Consider the following 20,350-nt stretch of genomic DNA (forward strand, 5'->3'; position numbering starts at 1 on the left):
AAAATTGACAAAAGCTTAAAAATAAAACAAAACTGGCTGTGCTATTAATAATATGTTTTTGTTATTCTGAGCAAAAAAAATATTAAATTACGTTCGAAGAAAGAAAATATTTTTCTTAATATTGTATTTTAATATTCTAGCTAACTACAGCCGAGGGAGCTTTAAAAATAAAATCGAAAAGAAAAATATGGCGGTGCTTACCAATGCTCATTTACATGTTTTTATGGGTCGGCTATTTTATTTTAGAAGTAACTAGATATATGTTTGTTATGTATTTGTTCGGTTTGCATACGATTTTTTATTTATTACGGAACAAAAATTATAAGTCTAAGTTGTATAATAATTTGTAATATATACTGCCAGTAAACATAATTCCATTTAAAAGAAAAAATAAACTGTTTCCTCCTCCATAATCTTTGTTTTTTTAATTTTCTTCAATGAAGAAGATATGATTATGTTTCTTTTAACAAATAAAAAATGGACTGCAATCGTTCAAAAGTTTAATTGAAAAAAAAACAATATTCAGACAAAATACGAATACATGTTACACTTGAAGTCTTTAAATTTTTAAAAAGCAAGAGAAAAGATGAAGATCGAGGATTTATTTTCAGAAACGCTAAATTTAATTACAATAATTGTTTAAGTTTGAAGAGTAGGTACGAAGTCGGACCGTTCCATATTATCTTAACAAAACAGTAAAGTTGATGTTTTAAATCAAATCTAAACGCTTTTAGATAAAAAAGAAAGCTTAAGACGATAAATTCCTCGAATTTATTACAATGAGTATAATAATTATTCGTGATACTTTTTTTTAATTTATTCAGGAGAAGAAGAAATAAAAAATAAGCCCATTTTATATTTTAATGTTATACATGTATAGTTTAACTATAGTCTAAATACACCGTATAATAATAATAATGTTAACCAGATATCCGAAGTGTACCTACACTATAGGAAAATCTTAAATCCGACTGTGTATAAAACTTCTGACTTCATCCATAGATACGAACATGAAAAAGAAAATCTTAGTCGACTAAAATATCACTTCTAAGTAAAATAAAGACCATTGTTTTTAACCAAAAGCTTTTATCCGCCAATCAATATCACCCTCAAACTTAGTAAACAATGACAACAAAAAGCGGGTAATATCTCGAGAGCCCGTTAAGAAACAAAAACACTTTAGAGAGAGAAAGTGCAATAAATCAATGGCTTAAAAGATTGCATTACAGAAGGAGAACTCGCATTTTTCGCACTAAATCCAAACAACAGAATACGCAGTTAGTGTCCGTGACGAGAGGGAATGGATGGCGTCGCATTTTTCTCGCTAACTCCGCGTCGCCTCCGCAATAAAACATTCATGAATTCAGAATGCTACTGCTCAGTACACGCTAGATGAAACGGGCTATGCTTTTCAAATTTGATAAAAGCCTCGTAAAATGCATACGAAATATGCAGCTGTGTCTTATTTTGAACATGTATACCGCTATGTGCTTCTGCGAGTGGAAAATATTGATTAATGTTCAAACTTCGTGTGCTTCATAATCTAATCAGAAAATAAAACGCAAGAGAATATCGTTAGCACAAAATATGCAAGTTATAACAGCTTTATTTCACAGATTTATAATAGGTAGCCTTGCGCATACCATTACGGGGAAAATCCTTATTTTTCCTTTACTTCAAAGAACATCGGCGAAAGCTATTAAAAGGGGTGTATTGGAGATCCGAGAAATAAAAGTATCGCAGAGTGGAGGTGCATTTTTCGAACATCTACAGAATTGCTCACACGGTCGGAAGCGGCGAAGTATGCACAACTCCAACCGGAATGTGGACAATTTCACAAAAGCCCACCGAGTGAGACATTCACCATAACCGTGAAGGCTAATAAATCCGTATGCGAAGGTGTTGAAACCAAATGCGGTGAGGTGGCAATAAAGAATTCCGGCGACCCTTTACTGTTATTATGACTTGGGGTTGAGGAATGAAATTGTAGGTTCCGTACATTTTCACTTTAACAATTACGTGTTAACAATGTGCAATTATGTAAATACACAATTTACGATTTATGTCGTTGTTAGTATACTTCAGAGTGATATATCTAGGGTACGTTTTTCGAGGATCTCATTCATACCGGAATTTAAGTACATATTTTGAATACGCGGACGAAACCGTAGGCGACTAGCTAGAGCTTTTACAAGTTGTATTATTACTTTTTTTTCAAACTAAATTATTCAATATTAAGTAAGTTCTAAGAAACATAAAACAGCAAATATAAATACATGGCAGTAATGAAGTTTGATTTAATGTACAATCATACTTAAATTATCATCTTCGTGATTAACGCACATCAAAGAACAGAAAAGTAATCCAGTAAATATAAGGACAATTTATTTTTATTAAGAGCGAGTAAACATGTTTAGACGTCGGATTTATGTTTTCTGATCCATCCGTCGTTCTAGCTCGCATAATATTGCGGACTCGAAAAATAATAAGGCGAAGATAAGATTTTTGTCTTTCCTCGAACTCAAATAACATCGCTGTTATAGAATAGTTTTGTTATACATTTTGACATGTAAAAACAAAATATATATTTTACTATTGGTCATTTCAATTGCTTATCTATTTTCAACTAATTGGAACATGAATATTTATTAAAAATGTAGCTATGATATTATTACGCTTAAATCTTCTAATAAATAAAATTCTCGTGTCTCGATGTTTGAAGTTAAACTCCTTGGCTGATTCGCATGGTGTACATATTCTATTTTTATACCCCTAAGTGATAAGAGCTCAGAACAACGTTTGCCGGGAAAGCTAGTATAATATTATCGATTTTAATGTCAACATTCAATTACAAAATTCGTTGTAATTATTGGATTTGTGGATTTGATATTATAGATATTAATTTGATCGTTAATTAAATTAAAACTGTCGTGATTTATGGCTTCTTTCTTTTTCAGTATTAAAATTGGAGACTTTTCAATAAATGTACCTATTGCCTAAGTAAGTAGTTAGTAAAAAACGTAACTAAATGGTTCGGAACAAAAAACTTGGACATTGATTTTATTACGTAATGCGTTTTATTTATTCAATTAAAAATAACATTAAATTATTCTGTTTAATGTGATTTATGACGCTTTAATTAAGAGCCTTTCAATTTTCACGCTTTTGTTTCTATAAACTAAAATAACGGGTCTTTTTCCAATACCACCTAAAACTCCTTAATATAATCTGTGTAGGTAACACGCATAAAATTTTATTCAATACGGGAATTACCTACAATAGTCATGACGTCTTTACTGAATTGACGATAGATATAACAAGCTCACTAACATTTTTAATATCCTTTCAATCCGTTTATCCCTAAAAAAATCTGCATTTACATATTAGATCGTGTTTCCCAAAATGGTCGTTAAGGAGTGTCGAGTCGCTTTAAATAAATGTTAAAACAGGATTTGAGATTAAATCGTTTAACATTGCTAATTTGTTGTTTATTTTTATTCAGACAACGATTGCACCAGTCAGTTATGCAATTAAAATAGCACAGACCATGCAATATTCTTTGCAAGGAGAGCTCAAAAAGTTTTATAACGTCAATGTGAATCCGATATTAAATGTTACACATATCAGGTATCATTCATATTGAAATATGAAAGAAATATCACAAATATCGCATAACAGAATTGCTCCGGAGATTAAAACGAAATACCTATCACAAAACAAGTTGTACGGCGAAATAATAAAAATGTTTCAGCGTAGCAAGTTTCATCGGCCAGTGGAGCGGGAAGAAGAACCAATTTCTGAGCCGATGCGGACCGTTTTGTTGAAAATAGCTTTCCTTCAATCTGCATTTTCTTGCTGATTTACCAACTTTCATACGAAACTTTTACGATGTCTGCGGAGCGCTTACTTTCGAGTCGACACATTAAATTATTAAACTTACCTGAATGCAATTCCTAATTTTTGAGCTGACTTAATATTAACGTGGAAGCTGATATCTTTTAGAATTATAGTTTAATATCGGTAAAATTTACGGCGGAATATTGGAAACTTACTTAAGGTTCTTGTTCACTCTATGAAATTACAAAGGTACTTTTTTGACAATTACATTTAGAATTTAGAATAAAATATGTACTTTTCTAGCTTTCGTAATTTAGGCCAAATATAGCAAAAATAATATTAATTTGTTTAACGAAAATGTACATCTTTATTAAATGATTAACATGGGCTTCCCGTGTAATTTATTGAATGTAATTACTGGATAATATAATGTACTTTGTTGGCGCGAAGTCCTGAAAATATTTCACTTACCGATGGTTAAATTTATTTTGTTAAAAGTTATTTTAAGCGTAAGCATATTTAATCGAATACTGTTGAAATAACTGCGGAATTACAGGGTGGTTTTAATTGAATTTACCTTTACTTGAAACTTATTTTGAGGTTGTATTGGCGTTTATAAATTGTGTTTTTGAGGAATAAAAATCGTACGATCAATTGTAAAAATATTGGAATCATATAATATGGAATGTGGAGCCATGTTATCAAAGAGATGGAACGCTCACGATAGCGTGGAATATATGAAATGCGGGCGAAATATTTAAATTGCTTATCTGTACATCAATTTAGTTCACGGCCATATACCTAGATTTGAATTTTGTATTTTTTTCTAATATGAGGATACCTGCAGGACACAGGCTAGTTAATATACCTTACCTTAATTAGGTACTGTTTGTTAATAGTTGAAAATAGTGCACTTAAGGGTATGCCGTAATAATATTCGAAGCGTGATTTAATAATACAGTTACTTTTGGTACATTACAAAGGGAATTGTATATATGTATATATTTTTAAAGGATTAGCTAAGAATTGATAAGTGAAGAACTTTGGATTTTTATAAACTTATGTTTCCTCGTTATAAGTGTAATTAAGAAATATTATTGTAAAATGATATATAAAAGTAAAAAGTAATCATATGACTATATCGGAAGACAACATACTTATCAATATTGTAAAATCACAATATTTTTTATACACTTAATAAAAGAAAACGAATAAAGTATCACATTTTTATTAACTTGTATAAAATACAACCCTAAATTGACCTCGACCCGTCGCGGTGTAAGGCAACAATATTTTACATAAATTATCTATACATATAATAAAATCGTAGGAAAGTCAAAACTGTACATTGAATATTTTTTTAAAAGAATACATATTCCATGATCTATAATCGATATAGAAGCCAAAAATATAGTTTTTAGAATTTTTGTCTGTTTGTCTGTTTGTCTGTTTGTCTGTTTGTCTGTATGTTTGTCCGAGCTAATCTCGAAAAGTACTGCATAGATTGACTTCAAATTTTGCATGAATATTACTAACAGGTCGAGTGAGGTTTTTTTAAACATATAATCATGCTATCACCTCCGGGGGAGGAGCTGTGAACCTTTACTTTTCTTACGTATTCCGTGTACTACGACAGCGTACAATCTAAAGACTCATGTTTAAATGTTGTTTTTGAGTAAGCCATGCTATTATCTAGCTTTACACTATAAAAACTACGTCATTTACGTAATTTGGGCAGAGAAACTGTTTAATGAATCTTAGTACTATAAAGACAAATTTGATTCAGCGCCATCTATGAGATTTCGTAAAAATCAAATCAATTTACATGTTAACACTACTGAACACAATGTTAAAAATTAATAATTTAAATATAATTATGTTAGTTATTTATTTAACTCTTTAACCCATAATAAATCTTCCCTTCCCTATAAGGTGCGCTTATAATTCGTGTGAATATACTACATTTTTAAAAGTGAGGGTAGATGTATATTATTTTAAGTCAAACTAGACACCATTACAGTTAATCTAATATTGATTGTGTTCATATATTGGTTACATTTTTAAAAATCTTCGTGTTTTAATAATTCGATCACGAGGCGGGACTCTAATACAAAAAGGTTAGTTCGTTGATAATTATTATTCCTTCATCATTTACATGTTGTTAGTAAAAAATAATATACTTTGACTGTTAATACTTTTGTTCAGTATTTATCTATATGATTATTGCTTGGTAATTAATATATTTTCATGTCGTATACCTAATTATAAACATAAGTGTGATGTGAAACTAGCTGGATTTATTTTTACACACTCACAGTCTTATATTTTGTGTTAATGTTAAAATAGTATTAATAATAGTGTAAATCATAATATTTTTTCAAAGTTAAAAATATTTCCTTTTTTCTGATGGTGTTGCCATCGAATTAAACCGCGCTGTCGTTTCGTTCACAAAAAGTCATGTTATTAGGACCGAATATGTAGCCGCCTCAACTTACGGAAACGAGAGTAACCTGCGTTGTCTGTTAGTTATTGTATAGTCGAATTTAACGTTACATGGAAATTGGAATCTAAATATATGTATACCTACTTATATTAAATCTGTAGAGGTCAATTCTGCACATGAAATATATTTCCTAAATAACTATTATTTTTCATATTCGTGAGCAGAGCAGCAACTCCATTTTTAAGCTTTCGTCGCGTGTGCGTTCTTAATGCGTGTATCTTAATGGTTAAAGCTACACAGAAATCAAGTATGAAAGAAATGTTCTCCATATTATATAAAAAATATCTCCCGACATCATAAATGTCTATCTTTTATGGTTGAGCTTAGGAGTTCAAAGCTTTCTGATTATATTTGTCTACTAGCTGTCCCCGCGACTTCTTTCGCGTGGAATAGTGACTATGGGACCTATGACCATGGGCTCAGGGTGGGGCAACAATAAAAAATCATTTTTATTTTCATGCTCCCACTCCCGCGCCCACTCGCACTCCCACGCCATATGCCACGTTCAGTCCCAATCCCACGCCCACGCCCACTCCCCTTCACAATTAGTACCTACCAGATCAAAGTCAGGGTAAGCGCCCCACCCAGCCCCACCGTGGCTACGCCCATGCTGAATTACTACTTAAGATACAATTATTGAGTAAATACGTACTAAAGTCCGGTCGCGAAGCAGAAAGAATTTCGTACAATGACCTCTTTACCTACTGACAGTGGTCACAAACATTTTTGAATGAAGTGCAGTTTACATGAAATATTTGGAGGAGAAAATGTTTTTTACTAATTTATTAAATAAATGTCCTCTATTCATTTACAATACTTATTAGTTAGTTACATTTTAACTTTTTCAATAACAACGATATATTATATAAAAAAAAGTGTGCGTGTACACACATAAGAAGTGAAACTTCTTTATGACCTTATTTTTCAAAAAATAATTTACTATGTAGGTACAATATTACAGAAATACGTTATTCTAACACGCGATTTCGACTTAGGCGGATTTTGATTGGACATAAAGAGTTTGAGGTTTATTCTTATAAATTTTGAATTCACAAAATCATAATTGAACACCTGACACCAATCAAGCAAACACAAACCTTACGCTCTCAGGTTAAAGGTTTACAATCCCTAAGGACGGCGGTCATTGCACCTGTGCGAGCAAGACACATTATTTTTACAAGGGAGTGACAGTGACAGGTTAATGTACGAAATTCTTCCTGCTCCGCGACCGGACTTTACCATAAATAATTAAAAGAATTGTTATTAAAATTTCTTACTAAACTGAGCTAAAAAACTTACGTACCAAATTATTAAAGAAAATCAAGAAATGAAATGCCTAACCTATACCAAATAGTTACTACATAATGTAATTAAAAATTATGATTAGTATATAATATCGAAAATCAAAAAAGAAATGCCTAACTAATTCTACGTACGTGTACGTCTACGTAAAATTTCTTTTAAATTATGTCATATTATTTTTTAGGAACCAGGGGGGGGAGAGGAGCAAATTCTATTTCCTTCCTTTCTTAAACGGATGTTTTTAATAATCTATGGTGTAGCCACTGATCAGCTTAATCGATACTCAGTTTTTATCAAATCCAGCAACAAATCCAAATTAGATCTTTCCTGTCTCACGCACGTAACTAAAGGCTGAAGAGAGAGATAGCACGTAACTAAACCGTTTAGACGAAGAAAAGTGTATAGAAAAAGGAATAAATAATTTCATAAACTTCCCGACGATCTTTAAAAATAAATTATAACTTTCATTTTTTTCATTCCCACTTTTACCCCTATGTAGGTATAATAAGTGGATGAACCAATTTTGATACACTTTATCTAAGAACCAGCGTCGGAAAATATTCTGCCTAACAAAAAAAACCGCATCTAATTCGGTTTACCTGTTAGCCAGCTACGGTGCCATAGACAGACACACACACACACACACACAGAAATACATAGCGGTCAAACACATAACACCAGTCTTTTTGCGTCGGGGGTTAAAAATATAATACGACATAATTTAAAGGACATTTTATGTGGAAAATTTACCTATACACCAGGGTAGATAATTTTTGAAACAAAAAAAAATCGCAGTAGGATGAAACCTATTAGAAAAGGATATGATAAAAATGTAAGGAAAAACAAATTACGGTCAATCGGAGTTCGGGAAGTGGGAGGGGGGGGAGCTTTTAAGAGAAAAAAATGGTTTCTCTCGATTTCTCGATAATAATAACACCTGCTAATTTTTTTCTACATATTTTAATTGTACAGACATCACTTTTCCACAATTTTATTATATGTATTGCTTCACAAGCATTGGCAGACGACAAGCGCTTGTCGCCATCCGTCGCGATTTGAACTGAGCGTTCCCACGGCATGTGTGCGTATGGCAAGCACTGGCGAGCGACAAGCGCGCCGATTCCCATGGCATGTGGTGTGGTGTGGCGCGGTCGGATTTGTGAAGCAAACATGTCGTGGGAATCAGGCTTTAACTTAATTTTTATTCACCCGCATCAGTGCCACCTAAAAAATCTTTATATCGAAATTCGAGCAAAGTTAAGAAAATGAGAAATAAGAGTTCTCAAGGATCGTTAGAGATAAGAGGCTTACTATTGACCGAAAACAACATGTGTTATGCCGAACCTGAAACCGCTTCACAACGAGAATTGCGGCTCACAGCTGACCGCGAACGGCATGTACTATCCTGTGAGACCGAAACCTTCACTGAGAGGGTATAACGTCTCACAGCTGATCGCAAATGGCATATTGTACTATCCCGTGAGACCGAAACCCTCACTGAGAGGGAATTACGTCTCACAGCTGATCACGATCGTCATATTTTATCTCGAGAATCTGAAACTTATACTCAATATGAAGACCGTTTGACAAATAATAGGGTGCACCATAATATTATTCGATCTCTCGAAGATGAACATGAGCATAAGCAATGACTAGAGTAGGGACGCGAATATTACCATTATTTGAGACAAGAACGATTAATAAGTTTGTTTAATGAAAGATTAAGAATTGAAACTATTGGTCTCTTGAAACGGACGAATAGCGAGAGGCCCGTCTTACTGCAGACAGATTTCGACATAGTCTTAATGACTTAGAGGTAAACATAGAAGATCAATCTACAAATTCGGTGGTGTGGTCCGACAAATATAAAAGTGGGTTTGCTTATAACCTCACAATTGATTACCTACAGATCATCTTCTGTATAGGCGATATTAACGTAGTATGTTCTTTTTGTAATGCTTTAAAGTGGAGTAAGGAGTCGGCTTTCGTTTGAAGATACGCCGGAACCTTTGAAATCACTACTTTTAAGTTTTAGAGGAACATGTGCAATCTAAACAGTTCTTAGACAATATTAGCTCTTATATGTAGTATTGCGTTTTAAATGATCCTTTGGTGCTCAACAATTATCAGATGCTCCTTTCATTCTTACTTTTAAGATACAAGGTCAAGTTTATCATTTGATAGGATCCCTTTTGCCTGAAGGCCAACCTAAGTTTCTTTAAATATATTTTGTATTCGACTACGACGAATAATCGAATACAAGAAATCAATATTTCTCGAATTTAAAACTGAACTCATTTCACAATTTTAGAACATGTTAATTCATCAGGTTAATCCGTATATATGCGTTTTAAATCGACATTAGAAGCTTTTCCTCAAGATGGTGATATTAATATAAAATTGGTATAAATGCCGATAGACGGAAGTCTATCAGCACTCAGGAATTCCCTGAGCGTGTTATAACGCCCAGGCCACAGTATTACAATTTTTCCTACAGTAGGGCGACGAATGTATTTTCGCATAGCAACGGAGGGGAACTCGTGGGGGGTAAAGTGACGCGGGCCACGTACCACAAACATGCTTAGTTTGTGGTACCGAGCGCGAAAGAAAGTCATCGTGTTTTTAGTAAAGTTACTATGTAAACTAACGTAATTTATTACTTAGGTACATATTCTATAATGGTGCGCTCAAACTGTTAATCTACATTTAATTTAGATTATTATTTTAATTACTAAGAAATGTAGAATTTAAATCACATTCATTCATGTTTTCCTCAGATATTCGATGTCTATGATTTTCGATGATTTTAAGATTTTCTTATCAGAGTATTCAATTTTAATGTAGTTAAATTTTATAAGAGACAATTAAGAACATTCAAAAATAAAGTGTCACGTATTTTTTTTAAACGACGAATGACGAAAAACGACCGAATCGCGGACGAAGTCGCGGGCAACAGCTAGTATTAGGATAAAGGATTTTAAAAATTCTTCACGAGCAAACAAAACACCAACAAATTAAACAATAACATTTGATATAATGTGATAAATTGGTCAATCATGTTATACGATACCTTTTTGTTTTAATAAAGTACCTACGTAATATATTCGTTACATGTCTTACAAGGCAGAAAAAAATGGTTTATATATTGCCAGTACAAAACATTCTCACTTGTAGTACAAAAACAATATATAACATAGAGTTATACAAAAAGCTGGAGCCTGGAAGGCTTGATGGAAGTTTTAAAGTTTGACTTGTAGCATGCTACCAGCTACAGGGTTTGTGACATTCGCCCACAATGCATTATTTGTCTTATAATATTGTCTATATGTAATATTGATTATTTTAAAACAACTTTTGAAATCTATTACGATTTCATACTTCAATTAATTTCTATTTTAAATGTATAAAATTGTTTCGTAAATTTGATTCTCTGGAAAATTAAAAAGTCAAAACCACCAAAATATGTTACAAAGAAATACCCGCTGCGATAAAAACAAAAAATAATTTAGTACGATAATAAAAGTACAAACTGGTTAAGGAAGGAACAATCCCGAGGAGCAAAACGGGCCATTACTTTAAGCGCATCCTCCACTGCAACGTTACAGCGACAAGAAACATCATTATCCTACAAGGTCGATAAACTTAAGAGCGGCGCGACGAAACGGCGACCCGCCGGCTGCCTCAAACCATTACTTGATCAAATCACACATCATCCAGAAAAAACTGAACGGCCCATAAATTTTCATGTCGTATGACGCAATCCGTTCCGATTGGCACAGATACAGCTAGCAAGACGTCGGCGTTTCAGCTTATGGGCTATTTACCACTGTGTTCAATGGGTACTTAATAGTACTTCGTTAATATCATTATTAACATTGGAATATCGAGCTATTGCTGTACTAAATGAGATGAAAAGGGAAAATGATGCGATTATTACAAGAATAAAATAAATGGCGCGAAAGGATGCGGGTTCGAGTCCCGCCTCGTGATCGAATTTTTTCTATATAAAGAATAAAATAATTACAAATGTATTTGCTGAATCAAATTTTATCTTATTCTTACTCTACATACTTACCTACCAATAAACGAATCTTATTACCACAACTTTAACCATCTATTTGAAGCGACAAATGAATGCAAATTGCGAGAAATCTAACAGCAATTAAATCGAAGACTTTTATCAACCGCATAAAATCTTATTACCATAATGATAACATTTAAATATAGAAATATTTTCTAGATCTTTCTATGAAGAGCATTTTAATCTTATGATTGCGTCGCATTCTGAGAATACAAATGCATAAGATATGGGTGATAACATTTTTATTTGGAACACTGCAACGCATCTCGCGTTTCAAGAACGTCAATAAACGTGAGCTCTACGTAAAATCCTACAACAATTCGTGATGAAATATCCGAGCTGGCACTGTATATTTAAGTGTACTCGAGAAGAACGCTATTATGATAGTCTACATTAAAGTGTATGTGGCTGTCCGACACACATCGTCCATGTGCATGATACAGCAATAACACTGCACATTCAACTCTCAGACACTCGTTACGGTTTATATTATGTCTGCTGATTCACGCTGAGGGGTTACCAATCCTTTTAAGTTAAACTGTTTTAAAACTCCCATGTCTTTCTCTACATTACTGCTACCCCGTGTCATGTCTACAATAATATACGTTTAGCTTTTATCTATAAGCAATTAATGTTTCAAGATAACACTTTTTGAAATTTATTACACCCGAATGAATGTCGAATTTATACTGCCTTTGTAAATTATGGTCTACGCGCATTTATTAATGGTTTTTGGAAATATTTTATTTCAGGTCAATGAACTGAAATAAAATTACCCTAAGAAAAATGACCCTAAGAATTACTTTTAAAAGGCAGTTATAATATTATTGTAGGTATTTGTAGATATTTTTATGTCCTATGCTGATTACAAAATTTACATAAAAAATGTAACTGGTTAGGTACTCTTACATTTCTTCACAAATTCAATGAAAATCAGTTACAAACGCAGTATTTTAAGTCTCTATTATTTCCATAAATACACTCCATTGTGTAACAACTAATTACAACCAGCCATGACATTATGAAATTCGAAATTATGAACGGTAAGTCGAGTAATCCTACTTCATCTCAAACTATATTAATAATGTCTGAATATTAATATCATCCTCTATATTTAGATACAATCGTACAAAATTTATGAACATCTTGATTATTTCTAATTTTTTGATCCTTAGGTGTGTTCAACAATGTAAATAACTCACAATGTCAGTACTGTAAGTTTGTAGCCCAGTAATAAAGTTAGTTGTAAAGTTTTTCACTATTCAAATCAAGGAAAACAATCATCCGTCTTAAACTCAACTAAATAAACAAGGATGCAATTGCAAATTTGCTAATACGCTAGAATAAATCATCAGCGGTGAGCGCCTCGTTCAAGTGAATTTATCATTCGTTTATTATTCGTATTATGCATATTTGACAGCGAGCCGTCTAGCGCGGCGGAACGTTCGTCGGTTATACGTCTTTTGTCTTATTTTAGTATGGCATTATTCGGTGCCGTAAAGGCTAGCGAGACGGTTTGTCTGCGAGTACCCAGTTTTCTCGCCCTTGTTTATCTGGCTGGGGGTAGTTAGCGGCGAGGCACCACCCCGCGGCAGTGCTTCCGACGACCGCTCCGCGATGGCACGCTCGCTTGCCCCGCCTGCGTACGACTTTACACGCGCCGCGACCAAACATACGTGAACTTTGACAACGCATAAATCACCTCGCAATTTATATGACGACTATAAAATGACTCTTTTTTTACATTTATATTGTGTAATATGGATAGCGTTAACGGCCTGCTGCAGTACGACAGGTGAGTGGAGATTGCAATTAGCATTTTTATTGAGTTTGATGGCAACTTGTAAAAAAGTTTTATTGATCGGATTTTTTTGTTTACACTAGGTAACTGTATACATATTTATTAGAAGTTTGTTTCATCTTTCATCATGATAACGAGCATTTCGATAAACAATACGAATTTGTAAAGAAACTCAAAAACACTTAAGAATATTTCATAAAAAAAATGTCTAAAAATATTTTAAAGAATAAGTAAATTAACAATAACGAAGCAATTTAAATAAAATATTCTTCTTTTATATAAGAGCTCCGCTTTTGATTCATAAAAAAACACTTTTATATGTTATAACGAAGTAGGTATATTTTTGATTAGACCGATAGCTACCTATTATTTAGGTTTATTTGTGTCGAATATTTTTGAATTAACTACTATCAACAAAGGAAACTACTAAAGTGGAAAAAGCTATCCATCTTTTAAATAATAAATTAAAAGCCATTTTACTCATTCAATTAAACTAGAACTTTGCAAAGATAAGAACAAATTTAAATGAAAACATAACAAGGAGATGACGAACACTCTTAACCGCACTGAGATTCTTCAAAAGCAAAATTTATTCAGAGGGTTGGAGATAAGAAGCTCTCGTATTTCTTAAACATAATTCAGTTAACAAGGGGAAGAATCGCAAACAAAACGGACAGGGGTCGTCTCAGTGAGTCATCCGCGGATATCCGCAGGCATCTCCGCAGCAGACAGTTATGGATGTATGCCATTACTGTTGTAAATAAAATACAAGCGCTATTTTTACTGCATATCGATTATATGACGAACGTTTTGCAGGACTTTCCGTTCGAAATAATTGGTCATTGTTCCGGGGAATTATGTAAAAATGGGTGTTGATTTTTGTTTATTCTCTTTTTAAATGTTTGCTCGTTATTGCCGGGAATTGTAAAACTTATTGCTTTTTTGTATTGGTTTTTCTTTTTTGTGCCTATATTTTATTAACTTTAAGGCCTTTTAATATTGTTGTTATACATTATTAAATGTAAAAAGTGTTAATATAATTATTAATTATGTACAACCAAGGAACAACGACTAGGGTAATATTATTTGCTCGAGGTTATACTCTGTTTCTGATAAGCAAAGTTGAATCCCTAAAGCCTCTAATGTACGCGAGGAAGCTGGAATAACGAAGCATCTGCAACATTGATCATACCTGGGATGGTCTCCTTATTAGAAGGCGTAAAGAGAATTCTAACTCAAATAGATTTATTGCATAAATGCATTATTATGCCAGTGATATTATCAGCAAAGCTTAGACAAGAGATTTTCTTTCTGACCAAGGAATAATCCTTGTATTCTTGAGGTCCATAAGGACCTCCTATGAAAAACTAGTGTTAAAAGATTTTACTATTACCTTCAGACTCCGTTTTATTCGAATCTGAATTCCATTCAAGGGCGTGAGTGAATATTTGCTCGAATAAAAATGTTTGCCAACTTGAATGGAACTGGGCCTTTGTTTAAAGAACCAATGCACTTAATTTAAGATATTAATTCTATAAACGGTTCTAATCAAATGTGAACAAGAGAAATTAAAGACCGAAAATCAGTAGTAATCAATGTATGCATTAAGTACGCCTACAAACTATCTCTATCACATTTAAATGATGAAAATGTACTAAATTAAAAGACTTATATGTCTTAATTAGTTAAAGCGTATGAATTGCTACGAGGTTCCGTGAAATTTCTAAAGCCACAACTTGCGAGTACTTACCCACGTGTTAATTCAAGATACTTAGTAGGAAATTGTTTTAAACCGACTGCATAAAATCTTTATAAATATATTTAAAAAAATAACTAGATACTCGAATTGAAGTCGTCTTACTAATCTATACTAATATTATAAAGAGAAAAGGTTTGTAATTATGTATATAAGTATGTATGTTTTCACGCATAAACTACTGGACCGATTTCAAAAATTCTTTCACCATTAGAAAGCTGCATCTTCACTGAGAAACATAGGCTATATTGCCTTTTTAAAAAAAATTTGAGATCCTTACCAAAAATGCAATAATGTAACCCAATGTGTAAAAAATTCCTTAATAAAATTTCTGTCATCACGTGCGCTGCGGAATCTATTCCTTGAAGTACCATCCTGGTTCTTATGAAAAAAAAAACGTAAACATGTATATGTATGTACCACGGGCGAAGCCGGGGCGGATCGCTAGTTACTAATAAATGAGCTATAAAATTAATGAGCTTAATGTAATGGAGAGTTGTATCAAAATTGGCCTGAATTGCTTCGAGAAAGGGATGATATACAGCCGTGGCGCTTTTTTGCACTGCCGCGCCGTACCCCCATGCATTGTATTAATTTTATAAAACTCTCCCTGTCTAAGAATACACCCATACTACATATCTTCCCGTCCCGACCCGACGTATACCCGTCTTATGTATATACATATACCGGTACATAGAGTATATACTTACTCTATGTACCGCGATGAAAACCTATGAAATTCAAAAACAAAAACAAGCAATAACAAACAACGTATAGGACATTACATTATTCCAGATATTGATCACATTAGCAAATTAACCATATAATAGGTATTTCCTATAAAATATTATCATTATTGCTATGATCATTTTATGTGCGCATAATTTAGAATAACATTTATTAGACAAATCGCATTATTCACGTTACCACAGAGTTGCATAACGGTGTGATAATTACGCCTAAATCGAAATTGAATATCTATGAACTGTTTATTTTATTAGAGATAATTCGCTTTTGTTCATATGAAAATGGGAGTTAAAAAAAAGATTATTTTTTACTTATGCATGTTGTTATATGTAGTTAAGGAATATTATTAGTATAATAAAACCGATAATTAAGGAAGAATGTCACTATAATTACTAATATTTTAATTTTGTAATTTAAATGTTATATTTTTTTCATTATGGGTGTGAAGTTTGAATGGAAAGAATGACCTTTAGTGTACCCAAAATTTTTAGGCGATTTATCACTAATAAAATTATGAGGGTATTTGTATATAACTACGCAATATTTTTCATTTGTATTGGGATCTTTAAATCGTATTTGAATAACACTGAAAGGGGAGGCTGCGACTTGACCACGCCTACTCATCGAGTTTAAGCTTTAGACTTTGTTTTATAATGTTCAATCTAATTTATATTTAAGTCCACCTCAGTCACTTGATACTTTGACTTGAATTTTATACTTCTTTAATCTTAAAAAACAATAAGCGAGCATTTCAATTTTGTACTTTTCGTATATATATATTTGTATGCATTAATAAAACATTGTAAAACGATAGTTTAACAACCCAAAACATTTTGATAAAAGGGATTTTGTGCAAAAACTGCGAACATAATATTTCATTGTATTTGTTTGTAAGTGAATGAACTGAACCTGATTGTGACAATTTTTTGTTTCATTAAACCTTTATTTAGAATTTAGATGTTTTAAAATAGCTTTTTTTGATCAAATATAATATGTTTTATTATGGTTACATTTTTTAATTGAAACGCTTATTAAATCGAAATACAATGTTTTTTGCTCTTGAATGTATGTACCTACCTACTCTAAAATAAAAACAAAAACTACTTATGTTACTTATGTTATGTTATATGTATCTAGGTACTCAATTCAGCGCTATTCCATAACTTTTTAGTAATCTGTGTCTATACGTTCAATGTAGATTGTAGATGTAACAATGAGTTCAAGAAGAGATAAATGTTAAAAAATACTTCTTAGGTAAGTATATCTCAGAAAAATGCGTTTGGTGTTTATCCATAAAGTAGCAAAATAACACGTAACGCTTTCTGACAAGAAAGTACTTCCCATAATAAAGCCGTCTAGATTTCTTTTTTAACTGCAATCACGATTTTAGGTCACCTTTCAAAGCCTGATTGCTTCCACCAATCATTCAAAAATGTAACGCGTTGCAATGTGAACGCTTTAATTCGATTCGGACCAAGAGAACGTGAATATATCATTTCATTACTTAGTGTCAATTTGATATAAATAAAATCGGGAGATTCAGGATCGTAATCTATGAAAGGACTTTTTCCCGATCTGAGCTTTTTGACAAATATAGGCACCTACTTAATTAATAGGTACATGCCTAGTACGTGTAACTAGACTCAGTAATACGTAGGTGTAAAGTATAGAGAAATACTCATCTACTAAGTATATGTAGGTATAGGTACTTACAAAATGTTCATGGTTATTTTCAGCTTGGTAAATGTTTTTACTGTAATTATTGTCGAAAAGTGAGAAAACAAACTGGTATAATTAATTTGAATGAACAATAATTTGGTTTTTATACGCATATACAATTGTTATTCTACAGATTGAAATTTAATTAATTAACAGCAAAGATATTAATTATTAATAAACCCATACAATATCCTTGAACTTAATTAAACGTCAATTTATACCTAGTGTAGATATTTATAAAGGGCTTATGAATCAAGCAGTTTTGATTTGGTATTTCATTATACTGTCAACATTAATATTGAACATAATAGTGAAGGCACAATACAATGAATGCGTAAAAGTGTTGTACAGAATCCTTTTATAAAATTTAAATTTAGTCTGTTCAATTATTGTAATGTTTATTTATTTGTTAAAAAATCCCTAACACAACAAGTGTATTATATTTTAATGCAACAATAATAAATCAGTAACTAAAATGACATATAAATTGTTTAATTAACAGCATAAATACCACATAAAGAAATAATAAACATGTAACACTTTCTTCATCCGATAGGTTCCAGTTTCCACTAAGTATTAGTCTTTTGGCCCAATACAGAGGCGATATTCAGTTTATACGATGTTATTCATCCTAAGCTGCTCAGAGAGCCTTGTAAATATTCCGCCACAACGATAAGGCTTTTATAAAATATCGCAGTCAGTATCGTACCCAACACAATACTATATTCTATGTTATTATTATTCATTTATTTTAGAATATTGAGTTATAGGTTGTAGGTTCTAGGTAGTATTTAAAATACATGTATGTTATTTACAGGTATATTTTTAATAAGGCTTGATATTAACGAAATTGTAAGATAAACAAAAGTACTTTTTATCTAATGCTTATGGATACATTCATAAAATAAACTTACTTTCAGTTTATTTTTAATGCACAGCTATTATTAACTCTAGATGTCAAAGCATTGCAGTCTTCATTACGACTAATTGGGATGGTTTTATTCAAATAATCCATTTTTATTAAATAACTGGCTCAATCGAGAAAAGTAATATTAAACATGATGAATATTTAGTTCCTACCTATGTGACACGAATATCATAATTAATAATACTATAAATTAAATTATAGAGGATAAAAGAATATCTAAAAGGATAGAATACTTTTGGTTACATGTGTGTCTTAATAATACATATTATGAAAGGCAGCACATACCTATATGGGATCTGGGGACTAAATTCCAAGTTTCAGTTGGGATTTATTACCCTATGTTACTAGGGTTATTAAAATTATAATGGTTGGGTGGCAGAAGTTGGTGACGAGAACTTCTCTATGCCTCCGAAAGTCCATAAAAACACAGATCCTATGCTTGATTTCTCTCCGGATCCTGCTGTGATTATGACTATGTTTGGGACTAAAACAATATTTTCTTCGTATCTTGGGTAAAAAACTCATTTACGCTTGTACAAAAACATCCAAAACGCAAAATGTTCTATTCCTTTTTTCAGTTAAAACTACACAAAGCATTCACTATGCTCTGATAGTCTCACAATTGAAGAAACCCAAAAGAGTGGTTAGATAAAAACACTTTATATTATCTGAAAAAGCTTGAACTGGTATCTATGACAAAGCATACTATGTTGTTTATATACCTAGGTAGATACTACTAAGTAATGTTAATTCGAAGTCCATAGTAGATATTAATTCATCAATAAATCTTATTAGATATCTAAAAATCTTATTTAATTATATAACATAGCTTTTTGTTTTTTTTACAATAAGTTCTGCCAGTAACGGGTTCATGACAATTGAATTCGTTTCACATTTTTTGACTATAATGTAAACATATCTTGACGGGAGCTTAATAGGGTCTATACGGGTAAATTCTTTTATTTATTTATTTATAATCTTTATTGCATACAACACAAATACAAATTTCACACACACAGACAGGACATTAGATGCAAAGGGCGGCTTTATTGCTTCAAGCAATTTCTTCCAAGCAACCCGAGCAGCCAATATTCTTTCAAGTGATGTGTTGTTTTTCCCAGAAACAGTAACATAAGAATCCAATTTTCCTTTGAACGTTATGTTTTTCTCTCCACGTGAATATAAAAATAGATTATATAAATCTTCTTTTGTACGTTTCAAATAATTTTTCATTGAACTATGTTTTTTCTAATGTAGTTGTCTTGGTCTCAATATTCAAAGAACATTCCAGTATAAAAGTAGAAACAAGCTATAATACATTGCCGTCAGGCTGTCGCCTTTAGGAATACTGCTTGGCTAGCGTAGTAAACAAAGTCAACAGGAATTTTATAGGTTAGTACTAGAAAGAGCAAAAGACTAAAACCATTTTATTTTACTAGCATTTAATGTGTGCTAATAACGATGGCTTTTCAACGATTAGATCATTAAACTAATTGCAAAGAAAAGAAGTAACAGAAGTGAATAGGTACCTACTTCGTTTAGTTGTATTGAAATGAAATGAAATGAAATAAATGAAATGAAATAAATGAAATGAAATAAATTTATTTGTCCATTATATGATTTACAATTAATGTACGACAGTGGGTCCCAAACTAAGTGAAATACTTGTGTCTTGG

General features: G+C 32.1%; 1 protein-coding gene across 4 annotated transcripts in view; it reads left to right on the top strand.

Annotated features, from left to right (window-relative positions):
• The window catches only part of LOC149488439 (lachesin-like), an 86,885-nt gene that overhangs the window by 41,888 nt on the left and 24,647 nt on the right, over positions 1-20,350 (top strand). Inside the window, exon 1 of one of the 4 annotated variants that reach the window (XM_089695577.1) lies at positions 13,349-13,518. The exons of the other annotated variants lie outside the window; for them this stretch is intronic. Within the exon in view, the coding sequence (XP_089551703.1) occupies positions 13,452-13,518 (67 nt within the window). The 5' untranslated portion in view covers positions 13,349-13,451. Of the gene's footprint in view, positions 1-13,348; positions 13,519-20,350 lie in introns of those variants that run through there. 4 annotated transcript variants of the gene reach the window in all.

This window comes from Colias philodice, chromosome 5, assembly GCF_061535455.1.
Source record: "Colias philodice isolate Cphi_HAF_F1 chromosome 5, ilColPhil1 Martin Lab GWU primary, whole genome shotgun sequence".
NCBI lineage: Eukaryota > Metazoa > Arthropoda > Insecta > Lepidoptera > Pieridae > Colias > Colias philodice.